The following is an 18,425-nucleotide window of genomic DNA, read 5'->3' as shown; positions in this document are numbered from 1 at the left end:
AAACCCCACGGGCAAGAAGCAGGAGCGCCATCTTACTTATTGTGCAAGATGGGCCGCTCCACCCCGGGGCACACTGGCACTCGAAACCCTGGCTGGTTTCCACGCAGCTGCCCCCATTGGAGCAGGGGTCGGACAGGCAGGCATGCTCCGCTGCAGAGAAAGGAAACGGCATGTTTAAAACTCAGCTCTCACAATGTGAGTGTATGTATGTGTGTGTGTGTGTGTGTGTGTGTGTGTGTGTGTGTGTGTGTGTGGCGAGTCTCCCCCTGCCACACCACCCTCCCGGCTGCACCTCCAGTTTGGGAAAGCCCCTATGCCCTGCTGTCCCTCCGCCCGCCTCCCCCCCCGCCGGACCACACCGGGCGTGTGAAGGTGCGGGGTCCAGCAGAGAACCCGGAGCAAATCCCATCTCGTTCTCATTAGGCCCGCGCCAGCATGCACAGGCAGGAAATCATCTTTCATGCTAAGTTGACCCGACCAATGCACCGTGACTTCCACCCGACTGCCCTGGATTCATCTTCAGAGAGGAGGCGGAGGGGAGGGGCACAAGGGTGGTGGCGGTGAGGGGGAAGTGAGCAATAAGGCATTTTTGCAAGTCAGGACAAATTCGTCAGCAAATCAATTAATGACTCTCACAGACTAGGCCTGTGGCTCCCCAACTCCGACCCACGGAGGTGGAGTCTAATTTTGGCCAGTTGCTTTCGCGGAGTCTCGCATGACTGACAGCGAGCCTTAATCCCCTGTAGCCCCCTGTCTCACTACACGGAGGGAAACTTTCCCTGACACCCGATAAATTAAACAGTAAACCTGTCAGCGCCCGGGGGTCATCCTTTTAATGGGAAAAGACTTCAGCGCTGGGCGTCCAGACAGCAGGATAACGGCAGTGTGGGGCGTTCTGTCCATCTACCGCATTACTGTCAGAACCTGCTCTCCCGCAACAGGGCAGCCCCAGAAATACAAGTCAAGCGTGTCGACCAGCAGATTATCCGGGCTGTGACCGGGATCGGTCTTCAAGCGCGCTGACAGGTATCTAGTTGCTAACTCCTCCTGGTCATTTTTGCCACTTGTAATGACACTGAATGCGGTCATTCCCCCCTCCCCCCGCCAGGATTACATAAGTGACACATGAGAACATTCTAGAACGCTTTAGGCTAGTTCCATGGGATTAAATACAAAACTGGGGTCTCACCCTGACAGGTTTATCAGTGTGAGACACCCGATTGAGCCCTACAATCCATACGCAGGCTTCATCGGGTTCAATATCTCTTTCCCTCATTTAGTAAAGCGGCCACCCCTTTGCCACCCAACAGACCATGACATTATCATGTCGCTTTTACATGAAAACAGGACTACTATGAAACAAGGACTTTTACTTTAATGTACATTGCTGTCCATGGTTTACAGCTCCATTACAGTGCATGAACTTTTATGTTTGAATTTAATGCATGCTGTAAACAGTGTAGCCTAGGAGCTGACAGCAATAAATGAATCCTGCCTGCTTCAGGTCTGAACAGCTTCTAACTAAGCTGAGGCGGTTAAGCACCATATCAACAAAAAGGCATTTCGGTCAAAAGTGAATTTGCTTCCTGGATGCATCACACGATCCGACAAACATCAAGCATGCTAACAGCCACTACAGACAAGAGTAAAGTCACCCTGAGCCCTGGATTAAGGGTACGTACCCCTCTCGCAGTTGACCCCGGAGTAGTCCTCTGGGCACGTGCACTGGTACTTGTCAGGCCCAGTGTTGCTGCAGGTCCCCCCGTTCAGGCACGGCTGCCGAGTGCCGCAGTAGTTCAGATCTGAGGAGACCATTGGAAACGGGTGAGAAAAAATAATTAGCTACAGAGAGAACAAACAAAACCAGAGAGGGGGGAGGGGGGGGGATGTTAAGTTAGTGCCTTGAAGGAGGCGGGCGAGGGGGAGGGGAAGTGACTACCTTTGTCGCAGAGCTGGCCGCCCCAGTTGGTGTCACACAGGCACTGCCAGGGCTCCACGCAGGTCCCGTGCACGCAGCCCGGGTGAGGGATGCACTTGTCACAGTACTCCCCCTGCCAACCGTACAGGCATCTGCAAGGACGACAGCCTCAGGGTCATTTCACTCGCGTGCTCAGGGTGTCAACCCCCATTCCAAAAAAAGTACTCCACTCCATGCTGTTTATCAGTTTGCCGCCCCCATCAATGCCAAAAAAGCATGGCCATGTTTTCTAACAAATTTCCTTGATTCTGTCAAACTGTTCTTTGAAAACTGTATGAAGCCATACAGCTCGGTAAATATCCTACAGTATTCTGCAGGCCAACTAGCACTGAACACAAAAGGTTGGAATGGAAATTAGTCTAATCCATTAAAAAATAATAATAATAAAAAAAATTTAAAAGACCTTCAAGTCCAAGCATCTACCACTTGTAGCTAAGCACTCAAAAAGCATTTACTTTTTTCTTCTGCCAAACAACACTTTCAAACTTTTGACACAAACAGGACAAACATTATGCAACAAAAGATAATGTGCACACAAAAAAAAAAAAAAGAAGAACATTCCTGTTTGTGCTGTGCACAAACATCTTTCAAACAGCAGCTCAAGCATAAAATGCATGGCGAATGTCAAGTGAACCATTTCATATGAAGCTAGAGGTTAGCAAAACAAGGCATTCTTTTTCCGCCCTGTGCTTGGTTGCAACCATGCTAACGCTAGCACAGAGTCCGGTGGATATCAAACACCGGTGTAAGCTGCACTGCGAGGTAGATTCTAAAGGCGCAAAAAACGTCAAAAAGCCAAAGAAAGAAAACCCAGCAAAATGGCACATTTGCCTTTCACAGTTTGCTGCATGGGCAGCCTGGGGCATGTCTGTTTACCCCCCCCCCCCTCCCCTTGAATGTGCTCTTAGCGCGTTTACAAACAGCCTTCGGAGATAACGCACAGCTTCTCCTTTCCCGTGTCACCCAGGGCACGGCACAGTGGGAAACACAGCCTGCGGGAACTTTGGGACAGTCCTGACATTTCCAGCCCTGCACCGCCCCTCCTCTTCCCATCAGGAGTCCGCATCCAAACACTGATACGTACGTGCGGCCCTAACCACAAAGTGTAAAGGGCTAAAGTCGAATTCATCATTTGATTAGGGAGACCTCAGCCTTTAGCTGAGGTCCTAAAACGTTCGACTTACACCAGAGAAGAACAGGACCATCTGTGGTTCTCTGGAATTCTGGCTGTGGACGGTTCAGTTGAAATGCTTTTACAGTACTGGGTTCGGGTAAGATGGTGATGTAGTGTCTTTTCGACGTTTTAGGAGCTCTAACATGAGAACCTGCTGTTCGGTAAATCCTGCATCCTTCTTCTTCTTCTTCAAAAAAAAAACAAAACAAAAAAAAAAAAAAAAACCCGCCTCATCCACAGTAAACAAGCGGCACACTTATCTGGAACGAAATCAAGGCGAGACAAAAGGTTGATCATAACAGCCGCCCCGTACAGGCCGGACCAGCTCTTCCCTGGTGCTAGGAAGTGCGTCTTTCTCGTGAGAAATCTGATGGCTGCCTGCTGCCGAGAGCCGATGACTCACGCGCAGCTCCGGTCTTGTCTGTGAGAGCAGTCTTTAAAGGGGCCGATCAGCAAGCCCTCTGGTGCTTGGCACGGCCCCGGTGACGAAACTTTCCCCCTCGTGGAGGGCAGACGCAAACAGGGGGTGCCTGGGGGTTACACAGGAATTTGGGGGGGGGGGGGGGGGGCTTGAAGTGAATGCTCGATTCGATTCCCCATTTGAGCACTGCTGCTATACCCTTTGGCGAGGTACTTAAGCCAGAATTGCCTCACTAAGTATCCAGCTGTTTAAATGGATAACATTGTAAAAAAAAAAAAAAAAAACTGTAACCGATGTAAGTCGGTCTGGATAAGGGTGTCTGCTAAATGTCAATAATGCAGATAACGTAATGTAATGAATGCTCTCCTGTGGCTGGGTGCTGGGACACTGCTGCACAGGTGGATAGGGGCTGCAGACGGTGGCTCCAAGCAGGCTGTCTGCGAGTCTGTGTGTAGTCATGCGATTCCACTGTGGGAAAACTGCACCTTCGACAAATAAGAGCACTAGAGCTTGTCCGGACAGTGCGCGAGTGGTGAGGCAGGGGTAGGATCACGCCTAAAAACAGACTCCGCCCCATTCCTGACTTGGGAACCGCCCCCCTGACCCTCCCTAGCCCTGCCCTTCCTCCTTATGGGTAGGTTCTGTGCTGGCAGGGCCTTCTTGGTTGTTTTGTTAATGGCTTCCTGAAGTAATTCATTAAGGCTCACAAAAAAGAGTTAAACAAGATCGTCTGATAACACGGGCTGCTGCTGGAATGCAATTTTTTTTTCTTTTCTTTTTTTTTTTTTCAAACGTCCAATGGGAAAGGGGAAAAAAAAAGAAAACCATGAGCTCATGAATTTCAACAGTCCCGACTTTGTTTTGCTTCCCCTCATTAAGCGTCCCATTGCCTCCAGAGGCCCCGCGAGCAGGGCAAGGTCCACCCGACTCTCCTGGACTGTAATTCCGAGCTCCGTCATGCTAATCGTGAAAATGCTTGGGGGAAGATCTCGGGGGTTCTGGCTTTCACTGCTTCTTGGCCGGGGGGGGGGAGCGGCATCAAAGAGCGGGAACGAGAAAAAAAATGAAAAAGCCAAATTCGTCAGTGTCCTCTGATTTCCCCACGGCCATTATGGGCTATGGCGGGCAGGGCCACAGGGGCTATGGAGCCCCTGGCTGATTTCACTCTACCGGTGTGCTGGGGGAGATGGAGTGGCAATAAGGGAGGAAGGTGTGGGTCGCAAGGACACGGGCTTCCCAGTCACGTGACTGGAAGGGGGGCTCGGCTCACCGTGTGCCACCCCCGAGAACCAGAGCCACCACACCTGGGATTAAAAGCACCACTCATCAGATGACAGGGGCAAAGCCACAACAGACGAAACTGCAGCCCGTTAATGACTTAAGACATGGAACAAGGGGCTGGGACTTAAGGATAGCACACTTCCATAGCAACTCACACACCTGAGGGAAAACCAATGGAAAAACACGGCGACCATCAAAACCGAGCACCTTTCCCATGACAAAAAAAAAAAAAAACTGTACAAATCTAAAACCTAAGCGTCAAGTCAGAACGTGTGGGGGAAAAAAAAAAAAAAAAAAAAAAACTTAATAATGAAAGAGAAGCTGTTTACTTGCACTCTCCAGGTGTTTTGCAGGATCCGTGCTCTGCGCTGCAGCCTTGCCGGCAGATAGCTGGAGCAAAGAGAGGGACAGAGATGCACAAGCGTCAGCATGATTTCTGTTCACCCCCCTACCCCCCACTCCCCCCACCCCCCCCCCCATCTCCACACTCGTGGGAATGTTCTAATCTCCTACCGGAGCAGTAATCCTACAAAATCCAAGATTTATCTGAGCTCTGCCATCGTCCTGCTGGAAACAAACTGGGGTAGGTGGTGCCTTGCAGCCACAAATCCACCAATTCAACCACCAACAATAGCCCACCGCACTATAAATAGGCGACGGGGGCCGAAAAATGCTGGTGTAAGACCTCGGTGTCAAAGAGGGAAGAAGTCAGCTTACCCGGGGTGCGTGCTTTCAAAACTCTGACATCATACCTCCTATTCCCTGGTCTGGGTCATTTAACACTCCCCGTATCTTTATTACCCATCACTTCATACTCAAACAGCAACAGCATTGCTTCATTAGTGCCATCCTGCCCTTAAAGGCCAGGAATGCTGCCCTCCTCCCCCCTCCCCTCCACACACACAGTTTGGACTGCTCCGCTCCCTCCCTACAATGGCAGCGGGGGCTCGGGGACTCCGCGTACCTGTGTTACACTCTGGCCCAGACCACCCCTCCAGGCAGGTCTTGTTGCCGTTGTGGTCGCAGGTGTAGTGCCCAAAGAACTCGTCGCGCGGCCGGCAGAACTTGTTGCAGCCGAAGCCGTAGTAGTGCTCGTCGCAGGTGACCCGGATCTGGTACTCGAACTGGGCCACGGGACCATTGTGCTTCAGGGTCTGCCACTGGCGGTTGGGATTGATCATTCCGGAGTGGACGGCCTTCTCGATAATCTCTCCGGAGCCACCTGGGGAACACAGGGTCAGGGTTCGTGATGAGGGGACAACAAGCTGAGCGGTACACAACTTCCGCTCAGTTTCGGTCACGCAGGAAACCGTAAACAACTGTGAGGAAGCCGAAACCGCACAAACTGATTCGTAAAACCTTGTACGTCGTAAGCAACGCCACCTCCCTCCCCTTTGCTCCTCTTTCAGGTTTGATAACTGTGTTCCATTTCGCTCTCTAGGCTTGTAAATTCGACACCTGACTGAGGTAACCTTGGACTACAGAGCAGCAACACAATGGCAAGCTGTGGCTGACACGCTGCTGCAAGACTGCCCATCGCTGGGAGAGCGAAAGCGTCCGGTGCCAAGCCTTTTTGGCGGCAGACGCCTCGTATGCACGCGAGCCCTCTCACTCCCCGCTGTCTCACGCACCCAAACAGGGGAAGAGGACCTGCTTCAGACCACTGCGGCAGCGGGAGGGGGTGGGACAGACGGCCCCGCTGGTCTGGGGGCCATGGCTCTCTAATGAGCTTTTCCACATGAGCAAACGCAGAAATCCAGAGCCAATCAAGCGCCTCTCTACCTCGGAGCCCGTCCCTCTGACAGAGTCACATTCTTCCCTCCGAATTCCGCCGGGCCTCCTTTTTTGATGCACAATGGGCCACAGTTCAGTGGGGGGAGGACGAAGAGGCGGGCTTTATTTACTACCTTCTAAAAGGAGACAGGTTAAATTACCCGGAGGCTGGTGGGGGGGGGCGGGCAATAATATTTCATGTAAGTCTAGAATCCTGAGGTCCTCTGTGGTATTTCGCTGCTGGGCTGCAGCGTGTGGCCGGAGCGAAGTGACGCTTTCTTACTACCTGCTGCCGGAGCCGTTTGGCAGATGGAATATTCTGGACCCTTCCCATAAAATGGTGAATCTTGACAGGGCCCTGAGATGCCTTTTATCGTATGCCCACAACGAAAAAAAAAAAAAACGGCAGAGCTCTCACCTGCGTCTGACCACAGGAATAGTGCTGAGGTGGCAGCTTTCAGACACAGGATTCTCTAGACTGCCCAAAACCTCCATCCTAAAACTTTTCCAATTTATTAGGCTTTATTAAGTTCTGCAACGCATCTCTCATTGGCCTTCCACAGCCGACTTATCAATAGGAACAGATATATACGCAAAGGTAATCAAAACAACGGTGAGATGCCACTTGAGAGATTCTAATAGAAGTTCATCTGGTGAACATTACATCATTAACTCCTTCAAAGTTTTAACGAGGACAGTTATTGCTCCCCTCGTGCCATGAGGTGCTGCTGAAATGCAGAGGTGGAGTCAATATTTGACTGATCTACAGAGGCCTGCCGCGCTTATCTTTATTGATCTTGATCTAATAGGATGTAGGGTGGGTGGGGGAGGGGAGACTTCAACCTTACTGTAATCACCTGCGTGCTTTCCTCTTTAGAGCCTGCCAGACTCTAAAGTACAACTTCACACCTACCGTCCTAACAGTGTGGTGCTGACTCCTCCCCACTAGGCCAGCTTAGCATGGCTCTTTGAAAAGCACACTTTTCACACCCGCTGCCTAATGGCTCTCTGGGAGATGCCAAATACAGAGTGAGCCCACGGATCCCGCTGACCTCACAGCGGTCCTTCTTAAACAAACGCGGCCACATCTCCTGCTTTCCCTGACCATGGCGCTTCTCGCTTTTCTGAATGGGGAGGATAGTTCTGTTGCGCTACGAAAGGCTCGGTTTATCCGAGCACCGAATCGTAAAAAAAAGGAGCCAAATACACGGAAAGAGGGACAGAGGAAAAAAAAAAAACAAGGCTGCCCTATTCGTCCTCTCCTGGCTTTCCTGGATCCATTTATCTGCTGATCTATCGATAGCAGCCAGCATGTGGCTCTCAATGGGTTACGTGCGGGATGCAGCATTTGCATATGAAAGCCAGCCTCAGGCGGGTCACTCTCTGACTGTCGGCCCTGCTTTACAGCCAAGGGCACCCGATTAAATGACCCTGGCTCGCACCTGCCACTGGACATCAAGCATATAAAAACATTTTCATAAGCATGTAACACCCCCTCCTCCCCCTCCCTTCCCTGCAGCCCTCTCTCCTGCCCAGGCCCTGTCACAGCCGCCTGTCAGCATGCTCTGTTTAACGTGGGACACCACAGACACTGGAGACACAAACTTCCATTTCTGGTCTTCCAAGCGTTAGTAAGGTACCCTCACCCCACCAAAAAAAAAAAAAAATCCAGCAGGGCCAGCGGAAAGAATAACTGGCAACTGTGTCGAAAGACAGCAACCTGCTTCCTGTGCCCCATCCCAGAATGTGTGGGGTTTGAGGGTAGAAAAGGTCTGGCTGAGGCCCATATGCTTGCGAAATCTCTAACCGAACTGAGCCGTGCCAAAGGAAAGGAGATGGAATACTCACTGCCGCCGCTGGTGTCGTTATTGAAGTCCAGGGCTTCCACTATCAATGTGTATGACCTCTGCAGGAGACAAGGGGGGGAAAACGCACGTCAAATAGATGCAAGCAAAAAAAAAAAAAAAAAAAAAAAAAAAAAGAGGTAAGAATTCAGTGAACACACATGAAAGGCTATTGAATGGCACCGCTGCTTTGATCCGTGATGCTGTTGGCAGACCAAAAATTCTCTCCTGTGTTACAACAGCGTAACCCCTGTCCAGACCTTCCTGTTAGCCCGTCCTAGTGGCGCTGCAGCTCCAGGGCCCTCCGCATTAGGAAAACATTATGGAGAAGTTCCTCCCAGTGGGGTAATGCAAAATGATTTTGCCATTCCGGATGTAATCTGATTATCTGTGGCAAAACAAGCAGTTCCTCCAGGAAGCCTCTGTGCTGACAATTTAAAATATATCATAAATAACGTCCTCCCCATCCCCAATCTTGTCTGATACTCTTGGAGCTGCAGGAGGCCGTCTGATTTTTCAACCGATCCTTTATGTTAGGGAGGGGCAATCCCCTCCAAAGGCGGCGCACCTCAAATTACCTTTAATCTGCTTAACCTGCTTCCACATAGCATGAAGGAGCTTTCGTGCACCTTTCCTAAAATATACAGTAATTAAAAAAAAAAAAATGCCCATCTCAACCCTAGTGTCCTCTGTACATCCTTTTGCGAATTAACTCAGTAAATGCCGACTGCTTTAAGTTTCACTACTGCAACAAGAAAGGCTTTGCTGGCACGCACAACCTTCATAAGGAACTCGGACGATCGAAGGTAATTACAAGGCCTTGGAACAAAACACGAAAACACTGCGATGTAATATGATATGCAAAAGCACGTACGAGAAAGAAAAATCTGTCAGTGTGTACACAGCCAGTTCTTAGTATGTTACAGATTACAGTTTAGCGGATTGTCTAGTAGCTCAATTCCCCTGATCCAGGTAGACTTAATGCAATATCTCTCTTATTGCAGCTCCTCCAAGTAGAGGCTAATACCCCCCGGGTGCTTAATACAGGAATAACACGCCCCAAAATACAAACAGCCACTTCGCCCTACAGACACAGATTAAAGATGGTGATAAAAAGCAACCCATGGCATTGTTCAGAACACCCCACATTCCTTTCCTTCTCCTCCTATATGCACCTCCCAGTATTCAAGAGCCAAAAATCCACATTTGATAAAGCACTTTCCCCCCCCCCCCCCCTCTTTTGTGTCTCGTTGGGGGGAGGGGTGTATTCCATTCTTTTCCCTGCAGAGGTGAATGAGGAGTAGGGTCCTGGAAGAGAGGGGGGGAAAACTGGCCCAAGCCTGGCACCTCAGTAGGGCAAACCTCCGGAGGCCCTCTTTTTATTTCAGCACCTCTTTGAAATGCTTTGTCTATCTTAACACCATCGTCGCTCTCACCGGTATCGGGTGACGGACAGGGGACAGCCACTGTGCAAGTGGGGAGGAGGTGCGTGTGTGTGTGTGTGTGTGTGTGCGCGTGCGTGTATACGGGTCCACCCAGCGGCCTGGAGTACCTTGCAGCACTTACTTGCCACATTCACACACTTGCTCTCTCTTGCAGAGGGGCTCAATGGTGCTCCGAAAATAAGATGGGAAGAGGGAGGAGGGGAATTAGAGCTGCAAACCACTGCCCCCCCCCACCCCCCAGCTCTGGCTTGGAGCTCTGCCAAGCTCTTGCCTTGGTTCATGACCTCACAGCTCTGCCCCCTCCATCTAAACAAGCAGAGCATACCTGCGCTAACTTCCATCAGCTCGCCTGCAGGACTGAGCCTCACTTTGCATTTTGTATGCTCTATGGCACGATCTCTCCGACCCCAGATTGGACTGGGGCACACTCATAACTTAAGGAGAAAGTAAATAGCTCCTTAATGTGAATGCAGTGCCTGTTCTAAGTGAATCCGTGGCTCTCGGATGCATCATTGAAATGTGGCACAGCAATCTACTTTACTTTGATAAAGTGGTCCGTGTTCCGCACCATACTGAATGAGGCAGTGCTTTCACCAGCAGCTAATGGTGGGAAAATCTTCTGAACACAAATGAATCTGGACAGGTCTGAACATGCAACCAGTGCCACTTGCAGAAAGGGAACCAGTGAGGTAAACGCAAATCAACGGATTAGGAGCATGGCACACAAACCACCCCTTTGTAAAAATGTATTTGATTCTCAAGCCCTTTACAGTGCCGGCTTGGCATAATCCTGATTCTGATGTGCCGAGCACAAAAACACTCTTGCCAGACTGGTACACTCTTAAGGACGAAATTCTATCACCAGTCGTAGGAGCACAACAGGAGCAACACAATCTGGTTATCAGTCCTGAAAGTGTATGGCCCCTTTAGGTTTATCTTTCTCATGTGTGCAAGTGACGCCCCGCTCTTGTCTGAATGCCATCTCTCAATACACAGAAATCTGATGACACCAGTCTAGGCCCTCACTTAGAGCTGACGGTGAACAGTCACAGGGACAGTCAGCTGTTTCTCTCTTAAAAGTGCTGGCAAGCAGTTGAATGGCCTGCATCGACTGTTGCACAAATGCTATCTGTTCCTGCCTGAAAAAAGAAGTTCTAGAATAATAGGTACACCTGGATACTAAGTTTCTCTGACAGCGTCTGCTTTTCTTCACTCACCTTGTTTTGTCATTCACACACACACAAAGCAGGGATACAGGAGTACATACCTTCAGTCATTAGGAACCCTTGACAAGGTGTATACAGTCGTGCGACGCACCTGCCCATGACTAAAAGTGTAAACAGTGGACCCACGAAAGGCACTTGCTGGATTAAATCACAGTCCTGCTCCTTGTCAATCACGCCTCCCGTTCCTGGGTAGCCAAACTGTCTGCATTTGCTGAAAGCTTGTTTGACTAAACGCCCAGACTGTCAGTGGAAAGGCACTTTCACAATCTCTTCAGATGCTGTGGGTTCTGATGGATGAGAGGAACACCTTGTTTGCTGAGCACCTCCTATCAAAACAAAGGAGTGCGACTCTGGTGATTCTGGGGCCAACTGGGGTCGTGGCTGTCTCTTGAAGTGCCTTAATGAGGAACACTCCTTGATAATAGGCCTTTAACCATCTTTATCCATTTGCCAGCATTGCATTATAGGCAATAATAAGAACTCCAAGACTTTCCATTAATTTGTCAACAATTATAATCATCAAGTACTACATCAAGTATTTGATTTTCCTCTTTTTATTCTCATTTGACCATTTCATGAGTGATTGTGTATTGAAACAAAATCACTTGGTGCCTACCTGACCAGCTGTGTCATTTGTACAGCACTGAATAAAAGTCACCTGTAAACAATGTGATTTTGAGAAGCTGTTTTCAGTTGGAGGTACCATCTTAAAGTGCCAATGCTACTTCAGTGCTTCTGAACGAGCTCCCAGATTCAACCCATGGGAAAATACATCTCTCCCTCAGTGGAGTGATTTACGCTTAAACACCACATCTGAGAGCAGTACATGAAGCAAACCTGTCATTACTCCCCACTGCTGCCAGAGGACTTTTCCCTCAAGGCTATAATGCCAGACCACTCACCAGGCCCTTCCTCTCTGTGTCACCACCCCCTGTGGAACAGTTGTCTTTCTGTTGTTAGATGATGGACTCATGGGAGGAAACAGAGAGGGGAGAGACAGAGAGCGACAACAGCTTTCAAACCGAGCGTGCTGGTCTTATTGGACTGCGCTGATGAGTGGCCGACTGGGCCTTTGGGAATAATGAGCATTATGCGAATATGTAATATGCTGAAGTCGCCATTATGTGAAGTAACACCAGGGTTTGTCTGGGAGCCGATCTCTGCTGAGTCTACCGCTGCTTCCTGTTGCTTGTCCTGTACTAGCATTATTTCTGGTTGAGGCCCATTATATGCTGTAATCCTCATTGTAGTCAGTTTGGGCATGCCATTGTTCTTGGTTAATATTAGCTGTGACTGCTTCTGTCTGGGTGGCCAGACCGTAACGTTTTCTAAACTCTAAAAGTACAGGCGGAGAGCACATTGGGGGAGGGAAAAAAAACGGGGGAAAAGTACATCCGCTCCCAAGAGGAATTTCATATTTTTTGTGCTGAAAACATAATTTGTGCTTTGGAAAGTCTTCTCTGCAGCCCGCCCAAATTATTCATTTTTTTCCCTGCACTTTAAGCACATGGAACTGCCTGCCTGCTCTGTAGCTTGTGCCGACTTTGAAAGCACGATGATAGCTTCATTAAATACACCAGTTACTATGGGTGGCAAGGTTAAAAGATGGAATGCCTAGTGTCCAGTCGAGCGCAACACCAGGTTCACAATGACCAGGCCTGAACAAGAGGCCTTTCTACTGGCCGTTTTGGGTTGGGCTTGGAAGAGACTCCAAACCTTTATGAACCAATGCCGACATCTACGTCCCTTCTGCTCCACTATCTGTCCATGACAGCCACTCAATTTCTGAGGTAAAACAAGTGAGGTGTGTTACCTCTAGCAATTCCAACAGGGCATTACGAGAGGCTGCTCTCATTTAGTGGCTGCCAGCTCACAGCTGAGACCTTTCGCTACAGCCATGTTCATAATTCATAAAAAAAAAAAAAAAAAAAAAACAGCGGCAGAAATTTACATGCATTTGCCCAGCTATTCATTAATTACTAATTATTCAGAGGCATTTCTGCTTGCAGTGATCTTCTGAAGTTAAACCTGTGATCAGGTGTAGCTTCTTATGTGATTAGGACCAATGCACCAGTCTGAAATTCATTACAACTTATGTGCGATTGGTCAATATATTTTTATTGCACCTCTGCTTGCATTTTCTGCATGTCAGGTCTCAGAGATCCAGTATCTATGATCTAATTTATTTGCCTTTGGTGATAAATCTCAACTGCAGACATTTCATAACTATCTGGTAAATACTGCATAGGTTTTAAAAAAATGGCAGCTCAGTCCAAAAAGGAAAAAAAAAAAGAAAAGATTAATAACTAGCACAGAATAAATCTCACACTAGGGAGAGCACTCACAACAAACCCATGTGTTGCCAAATGACAGGTCTATGTGTATTTGTGTGCATGTGTATGTGTGCATCCCCATGTGTACAGGGGGGTTAATGTTGTTTGTGTATGAGGTCAGATGTGTAGAAGAAACTGTGCTATATGGCTGAATTTAAAAGAAGCATGAATACATTCACACCACTCCTAATTTTAGGGCCACCAGCCAAAGTAATTTTATTCTTCTGCTCAGGTGCACACTGTCTGAAATATCCCCCTTCCAAACAGCACATTTTAATAATCAGCCAAAATCTCTGAAATCTGTGGAGAAATTACTCTGCAGGTTTGGGACATGAAATTGGATGTGCAAGGTCCCCCGTCAGCATATCGACAGACAGACAGATATTTGGCTGCACATATGTCAAAATTAATCCCATGTTTCTATCTTTTATGCTTCCTGCTGTTCACCCACACCACCACCTAAAATCAATTCATGGATTTCTTTATGAGAAAAATGCCTTCCCAAAGTACCCCACCCCCCTCAAACCCCACACAGTCACTCAATTCTCATTCATTCCTTCTAAAAAAACAAGTAGAAGACTTCCAAGAGGGAGTGAAAACTTGGCTCCTTGAAACTAACCCGGCTATTGCAGGTGCAGTCCTCTTGGCATGCTCAGTTCCTTCCCCTTGCAAGTCTGTTACCTAGCAACTTATTCAAACGTCCAATCAATTTCTTCAATTTACTGCCGAGTACTAACATATATATCATTCAAGGGGATAAGAAACATCTAACACTGCTAAAGCAAATGTAAAATAAAAAAACAAAAGAACCACTTGTAAAATACACGCATGTTCTTTGCCAGTCTGATACAAGTTGACCGCTAACCTACCGCCAATTGCTAGGTAGAAATCTGATGGAAAAGGAAGTATGCAAGATGAAAATGTCTAATTAAGTCTTACTGAAAGGAATATTGGAGCCAGTCTAGAGAAAGGGGCTATATGTTTAAGAACTAGTTACCAAGGCAACAGACCCTCATAACAATAAGTTCTGATTGCCAAGAATGCTTCTTTTCAACAGCTAATCCTCTAAGACTGCGATGGCAAATTAATTTATCCTGGAATAAGTGCTTCATTAAAGTCCATCCACAATAATAAAAACACACGTACTCTCCCATTTCTCTTTTAACTGTTCTGCCCCCCCCCCCCCCCCCCAAAAAAAAAAGAAAGAAAATAAATAAATAAATAACCCCACTACGTTTCATATTTCAACTTTTAACTGCTACTCTGAAGACTTACTAAATTATCAGAAACCATTGTCTTGCAGCAGAAATGGTTCTTCATTTTTGTGGCTTAGATACATGCGTTTAGCGGAGCTGAAAGGACACGGAGGTGTAAAGCATTAAGCGCCATAACATTTCGACTTTGACATGGTAAAGTTCTGATTTATGGCAAACGGGATGGTCTATTTAAAGTCATGCTTGTGGTAGTGGTGAAATGCATCTTGTATCGGTAGGGTTAACAGAGGACAGCGCAGTCACTTGCCACTTGCGGCGCTTCGTTTTGCATAAATTGGGTTGAACGAAGTAGCTTCTTCCACAGCATTGTATGTTAAATGCCTCAAGTAGATAGCCGCGGTTTTATTTTATTGCGGACGCCTGCCTACCCTTTTCACCATTGTTTCACCTGCTAGCTATATTTTCTAAGGACGAGAAAGCAAACATCCTTTAGAACCTCTTCCTTGATAAACAGAGAACGGCAGTTTGGGTTACAGGCTATAACTGATAAAATGATAAGGAACAATTCAAGACTAGCTGGTCGCTAGTTTACATAGCTAACGTTACCCATTCCGTTTAGACACTGAAAAATGTAGTGCCGGCGCAGTGTACATAAACAAAACGCATTCCTAAACATCCCCAGTTATGAGCTGAAATCGTCGGACTTCGCAGCACTTGAATGTTTGCAGAGTCGCTAGCCAGGTAACGTTAACTACATTAATACTGATCAACAGGTATCAGTTAGCTAAATAAGGCCATAAGGAAGATTTAATTGTACGTCAAATTAATTAATAAAATACAATATTAAGCACGTACTTGTTAAAGAATGCCCTCGTTGACACATAATGTATGACGTTACCTACCTATCCTAGCTAAACGTTAACACAACAGCAACTGTCCACTGTTAGGTAGCTAGCTAACTCCGCTAGCGAATGGGGGCACTAATAACTTGACCCTCATCCTTTCTGAAAGATGTAGCTTTCAAATTGACACGATCTGAAATTACTCACTACAGTAACGGGAAAATGACCCTGATGAAAGACAATTTGGATTAGACGTCACCCAGGTAAGACAAAAAGTAACATTCAAACAATCAGTGCTACTAAATTAGAAAACCGGGCACTTGTCCATGCTTCAAGCAAGCTTGCTAACTGGCTAAATAAACTGTTTACTGCTAATGTTCCCTGCTAATGTACTCTGCGAATGTGATGATAATAAACTAGCTAGCTAATTTTTGGCATCGCTCTGAGAGGAAAAAGATTTCTGGAAATGCCCAATTCCATTCAGCCAGCCATTGGTTTTCGATCATCGCAAACTTCCAAATATCGTTGGCTTGAACTGATGCTGTCATTCAGACTGGGAACCGGATAGCTAGCGAACCAAGTTGGCAGAATATGGGCACTTCAAATCACTCAAGCATTTAGGTAACAAATAATAACGCCATTCCGCTTGAAATACAGGAGGTTAGCTCTTCTGGCACATCTACACGCATTAATTTCTACGTTTCAACCCAGTTGATCAATTAATACTTATAGTAGCTAACTAGTTAGCGTCTTTACATGAGCCCAACTGACTACTCCCACGTGGACTACGAATGTAACTTAGCCGCAATAAGAAAAAAAGAACCGTGCGCCTCGTTTTAAGAGAACCTTTTAGTCAAGACACCAGCTACCTAGATAGAAAAATGCGGGCAGCTAACTGAGTACATCAACTCACCGGCCACGCAAAGCTGAAAGGCAATACAATCCTGGAGCTCTTCATGTTGTTCTTCAAAGAAAACGTATTCCCTCCGATGATAGGGGTAGATCCAGTTCCGAAGCTGCAAGGCCCAGCTGCAGAAACCCTGGACTGGTATTCCTTCAGGCACACTTTGAAATAAGTATCACATTCATCCCTCATGCATTTTCGATCTGCTGCATTCCGAGAGCCATCGCAACACATCCCGTTCTGCAATTCGCCATTCACGTTCTGCATCGAAACGATTTGTAATTCGAAGTGTCCTGATGCAACAGACACCTGTTAAAACAAAGAGTAAAATTCAGTTAAAATGTATTTTGCATATCATCTCGAGTGTCAGACATGAATCAACACTAAGCAACTCTGTTGATAGTTAATGAGCAGGGCTTCCTCGTTGCAGCAAACAGATTTAACGATATAGCGGTAATCTAGCTAGCTTGCTAGCAATCGATGGTTAGGGGACATGTCCGTGTTTAAAATCAAATATATCCATTGCTTGAATAATCAATACAAAGTAAGAAAGTGAGCAAGCTTGTTAACAAGTCAGTTAAAAAGGGCTAAGGTCTGAGTTCGAACAAATATTATGGCGAACTTGGTAGTTCGTTGGTAAAGGAGCTGCACGCCGTTTAATCAAACAATGCAAAATGTTAGGCAACACACCAGATAAGTAAATGAGTTTGTAAATAAATAAATAAATATGACAGCGAAAATGAACCCACGCACCGTCTACATGGTGCAACCTTCTTTTAAAATCCCATTATATTTACGAGATACAAAAAAAGGTTAAACCAGAATATTGTTAACGATGCCTAAAAGTCGTCCAGTACAAAGAGTAGTTATCCACGTACCTTAGTTCGCAAGCATAGTAAAAATGCATGTAAGAGAAAACCAGCAAAGACTGAACTCCGTCTCAAAATCATGCCTTCTGTCTTGTATTGCCGCTCGCGTAGAAACTAAAAGTCTGGCCGACTCACGGCTCTGATATACTCCTCCGATTTGAACATGCACGAGTGGAGAACAACACTTTTTCAAAAGAGCATAGATTTTCAAATGCAAAATAGCCTGCCTCCTTTTATTACTTTATTCTTCCACAGCTATTATTATTATTGTTCTTATTCTTTTTTTTTCTACTCGGCAGCAGTACAACAATACCCACGAGCTAAGAAACGCCGTCTGCGAGTGACTGACTGTTCTATACAGCAAGTTCAGGGAGGAGGGGGTGGGGGGCAACGCATGCGTCTCTTTAATATTCAAGAGTTAGGGAGGTCGGCCCATACAAACCCCACCCTTTCCTTGAGTCTTCTTGTCTTCCACAGAGAATAGCTCATAGTGGAGATAAACCATAAGAAAATTGTGAATAGATTCGGAATTTCACATGTCTCGCCAAAACCAGATCGACAGATTAGCAGAGAAATTTAAGAGAAATCATAACATGGGCAGAACTGTCTCCGTGAAATTCAAAAAGGATTCATTCCCACAGTCTTTCACTGAAATCAGAATCGATATTCACCATCTGAGTATAATCTTCTTTAAGGTTTATTCGCCTCTAAAAATTGTGTTCCGTTGATAACTGATACGTGTAATATGTGAAATAAGGCAGATTTCTAATTTCTTTGTCTGCATTCTTATTAACGCTATGTCACAATGTCGCTGTTGTCAATACAGTAAATTAAAGACAACACATTTGGTTATTTTAGCGTATTAATTAATTTGCGAAATATATATATATTTATACATTTTTTCTACGGCATTCGACATATTCTTATGCTTTGTGCCCGCTCCTGTGGGAGTCACAATTAGTACATTGGTGAACTGGAGGAGATTAAAAAAAAAAAATGTCAGAATTTCTTTAATTCCGTCACTTGTTTTTTTTTTAATCTTACCCAGTGACGAAATTAAAGATCCAGAATATTGAGAGAGACAAACAGACCAAATGCAAATTTCATTTGATGCATAAATA

The 18,425-nt window shown here is 46.6% G+C and overlaps 1 protein-coding gene across 1 annotated transcript in view; it reads right to left on the bottom strand.

The window, feature by feature from the left end:
- The window catches only part of jag1a (jagged canonical Notch ligand 1a), a 28,826-nt gene extending 11,189 nt beyond the window's left edge, over positions 1–17,637 (bottom strand). Inside the window, exons 1-8 of the mRNA XM_036531145.1 lie at positions 17,314–17,637; positions 16,445–16,744; positions 8,476–8,533; positions 5,819–6,076; positions 5,184–5,244; positions 1,940–2,070; positions 1,683–1,802; positions 37–150 (exon numbers count right to left, since the gene is read on the bottom strand). Coding sequence (XP_036387038.1) covers positions 37–150; positions 1,683–1,802; positions 1,940–2,070; positions 5,184–5,244; positions 5,819–6,076; positions 8,476–8,533; positions 16,445–16,744; positions 17,314–17,385 — 1,114 coding nt within the window. The 5' untranslated portion in view covers positions 17,386–17,637. The remainder of the gene's footprint in view (positions 1–36; positions 151–1,682; positions 1,803–1,939; positions 2,071–5,183; positions 5,245–5,818; positions 6,077–8,475; positions 8,534–16,444; positions 16,745–17,313) is intronic.
- Between the last annotated feature and the right edge of the window lie 788 nt (positions 17,638–18,425).

The sequence above is a fragment of the Megalops cyprinoides genome, chromosome 1 (assembly GCF_013368585.1).
Source record: "Megalops cyprinoides isolate fMegCyp1 chromosome 1, fMegCyp1.pri, whole genome shotgun sequence".
In the NCBI taxonomy this organism is placed as follows: domain Eukaryota; kingdom Metazoa; phylum Chordata; class Actinopteri; order Elopiformes; family Megalopidae; genus Megalops; species Megalops cyprinoides.
The sequence above is the reverse complement of the archived record's forward strand: the minus strand, read 5'-3'. Positions and strand labels throughout refer to the sequence as shown.